Source organism: Fusarium proliferatum, assembly GCF_900067095.1.
Source record: "Fusarium proliferatum ET1 genome assembly, contig: FPRO_scaffold001, whole genome shotgun sequence".
Lineage (NCBI taxonomy): Eukaryota > Fungi > Ascomycota > Sordariomycetes > Hypocreales > Nectriaceae > Fusarium > Fusarium proliferatum.
The window spans coordinates 1206590-1218643 of NW_022194790.1; the positions used below are offsets into that span (position 1 = coordinate 1206590).

General features: G+C 48.5%; 5 protein-coding genes across 5 annotated transcripts; 2 read left to right on the forward strand and 3 right to left on the reverse strand.

The window, feature by feature from the left end:
- Positions 1-745: 745 nt before the first annotated feature.
- On the reverse strand, positions 746-1562 carry FPRO_01681 (uncharacterized protein; the record flags this gene model as incomplete). The annotated part of the gene is made up of 3 exons (XM_031228772.1): positions 746-980; positions 1032-1436; positions 1486-1562. The coding sequence occupies 3 exons, from the start codon at positions 1560-1562 to the stop codon at positions 746-748; spliced, it is 717 nt and encodes a 238-aa protein (XP_031074792.1).
- Positions 1563-2984: 1422 nt separating this feature from the next.
- FPRO_01680 (uncharacterized protein) lies at positions 2985-3857 on the forward strand (the record flags this gene model as incomplete). The annotated part of the gene is made up of 4 exons (XM_031228783.1): positions 2985-3063; positions 3115-3161; positions 3212-3249; positions 3296-3857. The coding sequence occupies 4 exons, from the start codon at positions 2985-2987 to the stop codon at positions 3855-3857; spliced, it is 726 nt and encodes a 241-aa protein (XP_031074793.1).
- A 107-nt stretch (positions 3858-3964) lies between these two features.
- On the reverse strand, positions 3965-5675 carry FPRO_01679 (uncharacterized protein; the record flags this gene model as incomplete). Its single annotated transcript, XM_031228794.1, has 4 exons — positions 3965-4932; positions 4983-5063; positions 5119-5616; positions 5666-5675. The coding sequence occupies 4 exons, from the start codon at positions 5673-5675 to the stop codon at positions 3965-3967; spliced, it is 1557 nt and encodes a 518-aa protein (XP_031074794.1).
- A 725-nt stretch (positions 5676-6400) lies between these two features.
- Positions 6401-7213, forward strand: FPRO_01678 (uncharacterized protein; the record flags this gene model as incomplete). The annotated part of the gene is made up of 4 exons (XM_031228805.1): positions 6401-6563; positions 6612-6776; positions 6829-6922; positions 6973-7213. 4 exons carry the CDS (start codon positions 6401-6403, stop codon positions 7211-7213), a joined length of 663 nt encoding a protein of 220 aa, XP_031074795.1.
- Positions 7214-7814: 601 nt separating this feature from the next.
- Positions 7815-9182, reverse strand: FPRO_01677 (putative flavohemoglobin; the record flags this gene model as incomplete). Its single annotated transcript, XM_031228817.1, has 1 exon — positions 7815-9182. One exon carries the CDS (start codon positions 9180-9182, stop codon positions 7815-7817), a length of 1368 nt encoding a protein of 455 aa, XP_031074796.1.
- Positions 9183-12054: the final 2872 nt, after the last annotated feature.

Consider the following 12054-nt stretch of genomic DNA (forward strand, 5'->3'; position numbering starts at 1 on the left):
CTTGCTTCAAGGTGTTAGTCCCGCAGTTAACTGACGCCACAAAGCGATTTTACTGCGTCCGAGCCAATTACAGTGAATACAAGCATCTTATATCCAGAATCGGCATCGTATGAGGAGTTTTAGGCGTATCTTTTCTCAATTGAGTCTATTTTTGTCCAAGTCCCCGGTACTGGGATCCTACTGATCCAGAGTTATAGCACTGATTCTGGTTCTGATGGGGTACTTAAAAACACCCTACAGGCGGGAAAACATTTCGTTAAAACTAAATTTTGACAGCATACAACACAACGGTTGTTCTCTACAAACTGATAAAGCACTCGTGTAATTCATATGAGCTTCAACTGAGATCTGACAGGGTAGGGTAGAAAATAAGCATCTGACAGGCCCCGTGAAATACCCTGATCGACATTACCACAGTGTATGATTGGCCAGACAAAGCCATCTTCAACAGTCGATTAATGCTCTTTGACAGGTACATATTACCCATAAGAGTCTGTCCAGTGAGACTTGTCGATGAAGCAGTTCGAGATTTGCGTACTTATCCGCCAACAATCTGACTGGAGGGGGCACCTATAACTGCACATTTACAATTCGTGAACTTGATATTCATGCCTTTAAAATCAAATTAAATACTGTGACATGAGCCTCTGTCGTTTAGATATCGAACTCGATCAAAAGCTCCCGTCTCTTTGAAAACCGTTTCTCGTCCTGGTAAATCCCTTATTATCATTCATATAGATCATCTTTAACCTCTCGTCGAGCTACTGGACATGCTCGGTGAGTGAGTAGGACCATATCTCGATACCTCCCTCAGATAATCGGGTGTCCCTTGGGGTTTCATCTGACTGGATCCCCATTTTCGAATTGCCACCTTGTGATCACAGTTGCTGCAGTAGTGAGCTGTGTGAGAGTGCCACTTCCCAGCATAAGGAACAACAGCCCCAGCTATCGTTGTGAATCCGAGGACTGTTGCAGAGACACTAGAGACTGTTAGCATGGAAGGTTTCTAGGAACTGCTTTGAGGGTCTCACTGTGTCATTTTTGAAGACACCTTCTTCACTCGTGTCTCTGCACGATATCTGCAGAACGGACAATCCACAAACTTTGGGTGGTCTCCAAGCTGGTCGAGTGGTGTCACATACGTTACGACCTTATTACTGTTGTAAGGCAGTAGTTGCGGTGGCTGAGCATAGCCGCCTGGGCCGTAGGGGTAGGGTTGCTGAGGCTGCGGTGTAATAGAAGATGGACGAACTGGCAGCGGAGGTGCAGGTTCATCTTTGTCGAGTGTTGTGACTGGAATGGGAGCTTCGTTGTATCGTTTGTCTGTTTCCGAGTCTACTGGTATCGGAGCATCGTAGTATTCTGTGGGATTTATGGGTTGATTTGAGTGAACAACTTCTGGAAGACCTTCATCGTGGACAACGGTGCGAATTACTCTATGTCGAGTTAGCTGTTGGAAGAGAAATAGAGCTGTATTTTACTGACCTTGGAGTTGTAGGACGGTGTGGTAAGTAGGGCGTTTCTAGCGTGTTGGGCTGTGCAGTGCTTTGTATCGTGGCCATTGTTTTGTGTATTGCTGCGCTTATGCTTATCGCTGAGCTGTATGACGAGACAAGAGCTGCAAGAAATGGAAGAACTGAGGTGGGGGCCTCAGGGTCTCTTGTATGCAATGCAAGGAGCTAATTCTAGGCACATGGAGAAGGATTCAATACTTAACTACTAACTACTACATCGTGCAAGACTCAGTGGCTGTGTCTCAGCCCAAGGTTCAGCCAACAGTATTGCTATCTGTGACGTCGAAGGATTTGGACCATGTTGAATTGGTCCGCCGATCCTCTTTTTGGGGGCTGAGTGGTGCTTGCATAGCGACAGGGGTAAAATGCTTAGGTAGATCCTGTCGCTCTCGCACTTCCATGTTCCCCACTGTCTTGGCTTTTTTGTTAGTGGTGACACGGAATTCCGTGTTGAAAGGTCCATCTTGTGTGTCGCTTCTATCCCTGCAAGGCTGAGGGAGATTCATAAACCCAAGTTGATAGTGTAGTTAGCCGACCAAGATGGCGGTTTCATGTTGTGCTGGTGGCGATAACGATATGTGAGCATCAAGCCTTGCATGATGACATGCAGCACCTGTCTAAGGAAAAGAAAATCCCTGAGATTCTTCAGGTCGGAGGTTTGCTAACTTGACATGGCTTTGTGTTTACAGAATGCGCTTCATGGTTGAGTTGTCTCGATTGAAAAAGTCGACACCATCATTTATCCCTTGTCATCATCAAAAGGCTGCCAGGCGCACCACAAAATTTCCCCCCTGCATCGAGTCTTGCAAGGGGTGTTTCTCCTTGTTAATTGATGCAGTGTTTGTCTTGCCTTGAGGAGAGTGGTGTACTCATGATGACAGCTCAAAACTCGCCATTATTGCTACTTCACTTGATTTTCCCAGCCCCCAAACTTGGATGCCTAATCTGGACTCTCCCTCCAATCACTCAAGATTGGACATCTAATAAAATAAAGATATCTATATAAGCTGATGGTCAATAAATGTTCTGCCAACAAAGGGTCTTTGGATGATGCAGTTTGATGGCTGAGAATGTTTTATAGCTTGAGCTTACGGTCCCCGAGTCAGAAACAGGGGTCCATCCACTATAGACATGACGCATGACTAACAACGCAATGTCCACCACATACCTTAGTTACAGCGGCTGTACCTGATAGAGCACAAATTCTGTTGGGTTCTTTCAAGATAGTCTCGAGTTGCATGTCCCCAAGATCAACTCTGATTCGTTGACCAGATTCCTCCACCCAGAACCGAAGATCTCCATCCATGACAGCTCAGCTCCCCACTATTGCCCCTCCTTTCCCCCCTCATGAGCTTGGAGCTCGTGTAGATTAACCGATAATGACATATTCGTAAGGATCCCCTTTCATCTTTACAACTTCAACTCAATCATTACGCCAGACAATTCCTTCACCATCACCAATAACTCACAATGTCATCTGAGCAATACGTCCTCTTTGATCTCCCAAGCCGAGATCCTGTCGGTGCTTGGTCTCTCAACCCATGGAAGAGTGAGTCAAGCTACTGCTACCCCTCATGACATATTACTAACTGTACAATAGCTAGATTCCTCCTGAACTTCAAGGGAATTGACTACAAGACCGAATGGGTACGTCAAGAAACCCATAGTAACCGCTTCTTTTATTGATCAATGGCCAGCTCGAGTACCCCGACATCAAGCCCACTCTTGAGCCTCAGTAAGTCGTCAATGTCACTCACAACAACCCAACTAACACTCTTCAGTGTTCCCGCCAATCCATCCACTGGAACATGGACCATCCCAACCGTCAAGTTCCCCGATGGAGAGTACATCATGGACTCCAACAAGATCCTCGAGCGCGTCGAGAAGGACCACCCTGAGCCCTCGGTCCACAAGGACTCACCCGTCCTCGCCAAACTCTTCTCCATCATGCCAAATCTCATGAGCGCCCTTCGGCCCGTATACTTCTACACCGTTCCCAACAACATCCTCAGCGAAAAGAGCATCCCTTACTGGCACGAGACACGATCCAAGATGGCCGGCAAGCCTCTTGATGAGCTTCACCAGGAGAATGGCGGCCAGCAGGCTTGGGATAACGCGAAAGCACATATACAAGAGGTTGAGGCTCTCTTGAAGGAGAACTCAGAGGGACCTTTCTTCCTGGGAAAGACCCCTAGCTATGCTGACTTCGTCTGGGGTGGCTTCCTGATCTTCATGCAGCGTAACAACATCATTGACGAAGTGTACAAGACCAGTGGTGATAGCCAGCTTCACAAGGACCTTCTTGAGGCTACCGCTCCCTGGCACAAGCGAAATGACCACTAAGCTATACATCATCGAAGTTATAGGAACACGTGTTGAAGATATAAACGAGATACAGCTTAAAGAAAGAAAAGACACAAAATGAACACTCCGAAATAAAACAAGTCTCATCAAAGAGTCGTTCCACCATCCTCATCATCAAAGTCCGACTCCTCCAAACTATTGCTCGGCGAGTCCAGACTGAGCCCCGTAGCAAAACCCTCGCCCAGTTCATCGACATCGGGGAGATCACCAACACTCAACTCCGTCTGAACGTCCGTATACCGCACCGACATGAGAGGATGGGTACTCGAGTCATGCCTTTTACCCTCCGAGTTCCTCATCACCAAGACCCCAAAAGCATCCTGCCGAATCTTCTCTATCATCGAGTTGAAGATGCTCTGTCGTCGTGTTTGACCGAAAGTCCCGCCGGATTCGTGAAGATCTGGAAACCGCCAGTTGATGTAAAGGTTGCCATGGCCTGCTCGAGTGCGGATACCGTTGTGTTGACCTGCAGCGCCGAAGTAGTAGCGGCAAAGCTGGCATGCCGGTTTACTGCTCCCAATGTAGCTCCAGCCATTGAAGAACGTGACCCCTGGGTGATGTTTCTGAGCCAGTTCTCGATTGAGGCCCATTATCCACTCGAGGACCAATATTTCGCAGTGTACAATTGGCTTGAAAGTAGATTTGGTGCACTGCGTTTGTATACGGTCATCCAAGTCAAACATCCTCTGCAGGTTCTGCGCAAGATCACAATATCGCTGTCGTGAAGCTTCATTGCTGCACATACGCCCGATAATGTTGGAAGCTTTCTCGCTCTTCTTACCGAGGGGGTTGGGCTCTGTCTGACTGGACTCTACTGAAACAACTTCGAATTCCTGGAAAATATCTGGCCATTCTCTCTCTGCTGCGATGAGATCTTGGATAGTTTTCTTGTAGCTCTGGAGACGCGATAGGCTATGTCGTAACTCTGACCAGCATACAAAGCTCCGGCCTTCGCTGAAGCGACCATTGGTGGCCCGTTTGTCGACGTAGCTTTTGACTTCACGGGTAAGAAACGCCTCGAGCGCTTGTTGAATCGTGTTATAAGTTTCAAAGTCTGGTTCCTGATTAGTTCCTGTGGCAATACACGAGACCCATGGGTCTTACACTCGTTATCGCCCATGTTCTTGAATGTTGTATCCTCAATAGCTCTTTCAAGACTCCTCAAACCCTCCTCAACCGAGGTGTCTATATCTCTTGTGAGCTTTAATTTGTATCTTGGGATACCGGTAGTCTAACTTACTGGCTGTGTCTGTCTGCAGCTGGCAGTACTCAAGGCAATCCACAATGTTCTTCGCCTTTAGTGCATTAAGATAGCAGTTGATCCTTGACGAGTTGAATGAGACAATCTTCTTCAGAAGCTCACTCTCAACAGTCTTCTTCTTATCCAAAGGAAATGAATGAAAGCCATACAGACTTTCTATGACTGTCGTCAGGAGATCTTGTGTATCGTCGAGGTCTCCATCGGATATCTGGTTGCAAGCAAAGATGTATTTGTACTTTTCTTCCTCATCGAGTATGGCGATTGAAGTGACGGTCTTACCGCCCTTTGTGCTATCACAGATACTTGCGAGCTTATGTAGAAAGTGATGGTATCGCTCTTCTTCGGTTCTGGGCCGTTCTGGGGCCTCAGCAGGACGAAGAGCGCCTTGTTCGTGGGTGATCTCAGTGAGAGCCTTGTACAGAACGATGGGCTCATAGAGACGGCGTTTCTGCCTGGACTTGAGCGAGATGATGTCGTCTGTTGACCGTTAGTTATTGTAGATTTCATTGATGGAGGGCCAGCTTACCAGTAGCCATGATTGGTTTTGCTATCAAGGGCCTTGTTTGTGCAATAGGCTGGAGTGTATGCTCGACAAGAGCAGTTTGCAGTTACAAAGTCAGCCATTCGAAGAGAATGTTACTCTTATATGGTTTCTTATCGCCCAAGAGGCCTCGAGCTCTTCAGCTTCTCAGACTTTTTACACTCTTTCAAATCCCAAGATCTGCCTCGTCCAAGCCTCATGTCGGAGGCCGGCCAGTTTGGGAGGCCCATCAGTCAATCACATCGCATCATGCGGGGTGACCAACATCTGCATCTCCCAAGCCGGCCTCCAATATTCTCGATCGCCTTATCTGACATTTATCTTCATTGAATCTTCCAACCAAAATGACGAATCCCACCGAAATTGGTCTGTATTTGGCTCGCAAATGTCGGACGAGGCAGACTCGTGATATCGCGAGTTGTCTCATATCCTCGCTACGCCATTGAGTATTCCGCCTTTCAGTATCTGAGATTTTCTATCTTGTTCTCAACCCTTCCCTTGTTCAAGTATTGATCCAGCCAGCACTATCAAACATCAAAGAGATGAGAATGTGCTGTCGGCCCCCGGCCGGCCTCCAAAGAGGCTCTTTCAATGAGTATAAATTTACCTTCAAATATCCTGTCAAGAGCTAATATCAAGGCTTTCAGGTCCTTTCAGTGATACCCACCATCCATTCAGCTCTTCTATAAGTCATACTCTAAGAGTGACCATATTCTAGACATGTCACGACGAAGCGACCGTTCTCACAGACACAGTCGTTCCAGCAGATCTCACCAATCTCAACAGGACGACATCCCCATTGATCCCAATCTGATTTCCGAAGCCTCATACCCTGGATATACTGATACCCAGGGCTTTGCCTCATACAGCCAGGCTGGTCCAAGTCAGAGCCAGTAGAGCGCTGACTCACAAGTCTCTGACTTCAACTCAGGTGTATACGCAACAGACACGAGTGCCCCAGAGACTCAGGATCCAAGCATGTTGTATTACATGACGCAGCAACCTGCAACTGTCAACCCCAATGAGGTTTTACTGAGTTCAGGGTCCGGTTATGCAACCCAGAATTACCCCAGCTCCTATCCAACTGCCGAGCCTAGTATGTTACATCCATCTCTAGTTGAAACAGAAACAAGCTAACGACATCTCAGCTCTACCGGAGGCTTCATCGTCTACAGTCCAGGGCACCACTCCGCACTACTGTTCAGAATGTGACCGCTTCTTCGGCGGCAACAGAGACTTGAAGTAAAGTTTGCAAACATGAAACAAAGAATGTTTTGACTAATACGACGCAGCAAACACATGAAAACCCACAACAAGCCTGTCAAATGCAAAGCCGATCCCAACTGTAACGTCACCAAGGCAGAGCAGCGGGACATGGATCGCCACTACCGAACCTCTCATAAAACCTACGCAGCGAGCAAGGGTATCCTCACCGAGGAGAGGATCTGTGGTTTCGAGGGGTGTAAGTCAAAGTTTACGAGGCAGGACAATCTGCTCAAGCATTGGAAGAAGTTTCATAACTACGAACAGTAACGGAACAGCCGGTATTCTTCTTTCGTTTCTCCTATCCTTCACTTGCATACGCGGGGTTTTCCTTTGTTCGTCATCAATCTCCTGATTTGATATGTTTTTGGCCAGCCTACCCTGCCATGCTACCGGAGCGGGCAAAGACGGGGGGATCGCTTGAGAAGCGAGTACGGGACCACGTATACACCAATTTATTCGCTCATTATTTGGTATAGTTGTGGTTATATAGATGGAGTATCATGCCTTAGCATGTTTGTTGATTCAGGTAGAACAATGAAATTCAGTTGAATTCTCTTTTCGCTTTCTAGATACCTCCCAATCCCATCCTGAATCTCGCACTTTTCCTTCCTGCCGTTTCATTCAGATAAGCCCAATGTGTCGTCGAAACCCTTTGATCGTGTAGTGTAGAAGTAGAACATGAACATGTATTATGGTTTGACAGAGAGAATATTTGTCAAAGGGAATCTTATAACAAGAGATACATCGATAAAGAATAAGATATGCGCCTAACCCGTAACGCCTCATCACTTCCCGTAATCTAGCCCATGACCGAGAGCCCCATAGATGGTTTTATTTTTTGTTCGTTCTGTTCAGATATGGTCCAAACTCATGAGAAGGGGCAGGTAGCACCATTGGTAGAGATGGCTCCGGAACTGGGGCATCTGGCCTCGTTACTGTTGATGGAATTTGCCTTTGACGCAGAGCCAATGCTCAGGTTATCGACCTTAAACTCCATGTCACCAGTGCTGAAGAGCTCAAAATGCATACGAGGGGCGTCGACCTTTTGAGCCTTGAGGTACTCGGCCATCTCGAGCATGAACTGCTCAGGCCCACAGATGTAGTACTCGGTAGAGCTGTTGCAGAGGTAAAGGTCTTCCTTGTCGACCTTGGCAAGATCCATGCGGAAGTCGTGATCGTAGGTGATACCGTAGACGTCGGACTCGGCGAGATGGGTCTTGAAGATGTTGGTGCGGAAGCTGGGACGGTTGCGTGCGATGCGTCGGACTTGGTCGTAGAAGGGAACGGAGCGGCGAGAGCCGTGGATCCAGGAGACAGGACGGTGAGGCTGGCGCTCGGAAACGGTGTTCAGGATGGACATCATGGGAGTGACACCAACACCGGCAGAGATGAGAACGATGGGAACGTTAGAAGTGTTGGACATGTCAAGGTAGAACTCGCCAGCGGGGTGAGTCAACTCAACAATATCGCCCTCGTCCTTCATGTCGATAAGGAGGTTGGAGACAACACCGGGGTTGAGGGCATCGCCTCCGAGATATCGACCGCTGCGGGTCATGTGAAGTCCTTCGTCTCGCTTGACGGTGACGCGATAGTAGTCAGGTCGAGGAGCCTCGCTCAGGGAGTACTGGCGAGACTGGACATAGCCCTTGTCGGCAATGGGCACCTGAACAGAGACATACTGTCCAGGCTGGAAGGGAGGAAGACGCTTGCCGTCGACAGGAACGAGGTAGAAGGAGTAGATGTCGTCAGACTCTTCAACCTTCTTCTCGATGCGGAACTTGCGGTAGCCCTGCCACTTGCCAAAGTCACGATAGAGCTGAGCCTCACGACCGATGAGCATCTTGGCAAGCATCCAGTAGGCCTTCTGCCAAGCCTCTCTGACCTGTGGTGTCATGGCAGGACCGAGGACTTCAGCGAAGGCGGCGATGAGATACTTCTCGACGATACCATAATGCTCTGGCTTGATGCCCAGGGAGCAGTGCTTGTGGCACATGCGTTCCATCTTGGGGATGAGCTCTGTGATGTGGTTGATGTTGTTGGCGTAGCTGAGGATGACGGCGGTGAGGGCACGAGGCTGGCGACCGTTGGCCTGGTTGACGGTGTTGAAGTAGTCGTTGAGCTCGGGGTGATCACGGAGCATGTTGCGGTAGAAGATGGTGGTGATGCGCTCCCCGTGGTCGGTGAGGGCGGGGATGGTGCCCCGGATGAGCCTGGTTTGTTGATATGACAGAGCCATTGTGAAGAGTGTGAGGTATTACAGCTGAAGGAGTAGTAAGAGAGGCACCTCTTGAAGGCTGAGGGTGAGTATGGAATAGATAGAGTCTTGAGAAATGTCGACAATGCTTCGTGTAACTGCTGGATATGTCGAGGTTGGTAGAGTAGCGGATGAGTAAAGGAATGAGATGGATGTTGGAATGAAGCAGAGTTCGTCAGTCGAGAGATGAATATGAGAGGGGAGTCGCCCCCAGATATTATATCCTCCTCCTCCTTCTTCTCCTCCTCCTCATGGCTCATGGCCATGACACAGCAAGGGCATGGCATGGTATGGCATGGATATTGAGATATCACACGCCCCCAGTTGAATTAGAGTGGACGGGGTGATACACCCACAAACAGAGATTATAGCCATGACTATAGGGAAAAAAAAGAAAAGAAAGAAAATTTGGGCTTCTCCACAAGCCGTCTATTCCTCGTGGTAGGCCTAGCAGTACCCCCCAGGCAATAGAGGGTGTATCTAAGTGAGGGCGAAAAGTAAAAGCGAAGTGGATGGATGTTGGGAAATCCAAGCTCAGGAAGTCGTACGATAGAACAGCTGGGATCCATTGTTAGTTCCCTCTAGGAGGGTGGAGGTTTTCTGTTAGTGGGGTCAGGCCCTGTAAGCTCCAGGCTCTCCTTGCTTTTTGGGGTGGCCCGGCGGCTTCCACTGAAGGCTACAGTGAGGATGAATCTTTTAGGGAAGTCTTGGCTATGGAATATGGTCCGAGACAGAAACAGGTGAGAAACGAGGCTGATCTAGATTCTAGATTCGGTAACCAAATCACAGGAAAACTCTCTTTTTAGTCAACTTTGACTTGACTTGACTTGACAGGTTGAATTAAGGCTTGACGGATATGGCGTGTGGCAAAGGCAATTAATTATCACTTATTTCCAAGGTAAGGTACTCAAGTCAGAGCACAAGCCATACAAGGCCAGCTTGACTCAAGTTTCACCTCTAAAACAACATAAAGAATGCCCATCACTAACTAGCTTAGTTCCCTTCCAGTAGCTCTTGATCTCAAAACTCTGTGGAGATCTACCGCTGAGTTACAGTAGCTAGGCAAGTATATCATCGACGGGGATATCTGCCGTCCATACAATCCCTCACCCCTAGAAGTCTCAAGCCATGCGGTAGCCACGCGAGACAACAACATGAATGCAACTCAACGCATGGCAACCACATGTTTGAGGAATGGAACGTCATATGTGGCCAACCGGAAGCGAGGGTCCAGAACTTGGAGGCGCTATTCTAGACAGCTGCTCTGTAGCACGGCAAATCACAAGAGACGAAAAGCAAACATTGTCCAGGCAAACAAACGACATGTAACTTGCTGGCTTTCACTGCCCGTCTTAGACTCTCAAGGCGTTGCAGCTTTATGAGTGAGACTCAAAAAACGACAGGTCATGTACGAAAGGCGAGATATACAGCGAGTATTGAACTCCAGGGACGAGAAGTTCCGAGATAGAACGAGTGTCTACACGTACTGCATAACTAGCCAGTCCAAGAGCAATAAACCTCATCCAAGCTGTTGCTCTCGGGAATAGCATGGCCTCACCTCAACACCAAAAGGACCCTTGCACCCCCAAACTCCCTGTCTACCACATTCCCCCGTAGCGCCCTGTCGGCACTAGTTTCGAGGTTACCTCACCCCAAGTTCGGGTTCGGTACCTGGGCTCGGGTCTTGACAGCCACCGTGAACTCTGTGTCTGGCCGTGGCGCGACAATAGAGAGCCATTGTGTGTGGCAGGTGGTTTGATTGTATCATCACCGGCCGGCAGAGGATTCAGCTGAACCCCAACAGCAACACTAAGAAAGCTGACAGTTGGCTGATTAAGACAGCTTCAGTTGAACGAATCAAGGGTGTCTTGTTCACAGGTTGTGTAATCTCAATTCTCCCCCACGCGAAAATGCTAGGTCTAGGTCAGATATCTCCCATTGACAAGAGTCCACTTCTCACGCGACCGTTGAGGTCTGCGTCATGGGAATCCTTTCCAAACCTTCAGATTGCCATAGTTACTGTAACTGCAGACCGAGGTTGTATTGCATCAGAAGACCGAGTGTACGTAGTAAAGCTTGTGAGTAGAGGGATCGTCAGCGTTTTGACCAGAAGCGGCGTGTCAATTGTGCCACAATGATAGGCAATGGAATTCGGAGTTGAGATTGTGTGTTGGTTCGTTCGACCGAGGTACAGAGCAAGAGACTGGTCAGTGAATGCTTCCAGAAGACATTCGGAATTGTTCGATTACGGGACTAATCTCGTGTGTTGTGCCTGTGCCTGACATTAGAAGAACCCGGAACCATGCGAATAAGGGCATAGTTAGGCTTGCGTAGCTGTAGCCCGGAGGTACTGCTCAACAGCCTAACTTAATAAACAGTCCGGTCAATGCCGTCCGTCTGCTTCTCCATATTCGCTTCCGAAGACGTCAGAGGGAGACAGAGCAAAAGAGGCTCCGAGTATTCCGAATGGTCTGTGGTTCCGATCCCATCAATGCAGAATCAGAGCTTCGTAAGTAACATAAAACATCTTCAGCCCGTAAGCTTTGGCTCCTCATAAAGATCCGCACCGACCACTCCTAGCTCCCGCCGACTTTCAAACGTTGTCGATTCTCTCCGTAACTTGTTCTTGCGTCCGGGCTCAAATTAGATGCTCTGTGCTTTTCTGAACCCCATAGTCGTCCTGAGTCTCATCTGTTTGACAGCTCCTCCGTAGATGTCGGCCAAAGCCGGAGACGGACGGAACGTCGGGCTGTCTTCCACCCGCATTCTTTTGGTCTCTTCTTTTCTCAACGGCCGTTATTTCCCTTATTCTCGTTCTTTCTGAGGGGAAGCTTGTCCTTTCTCCGGCTGCTTT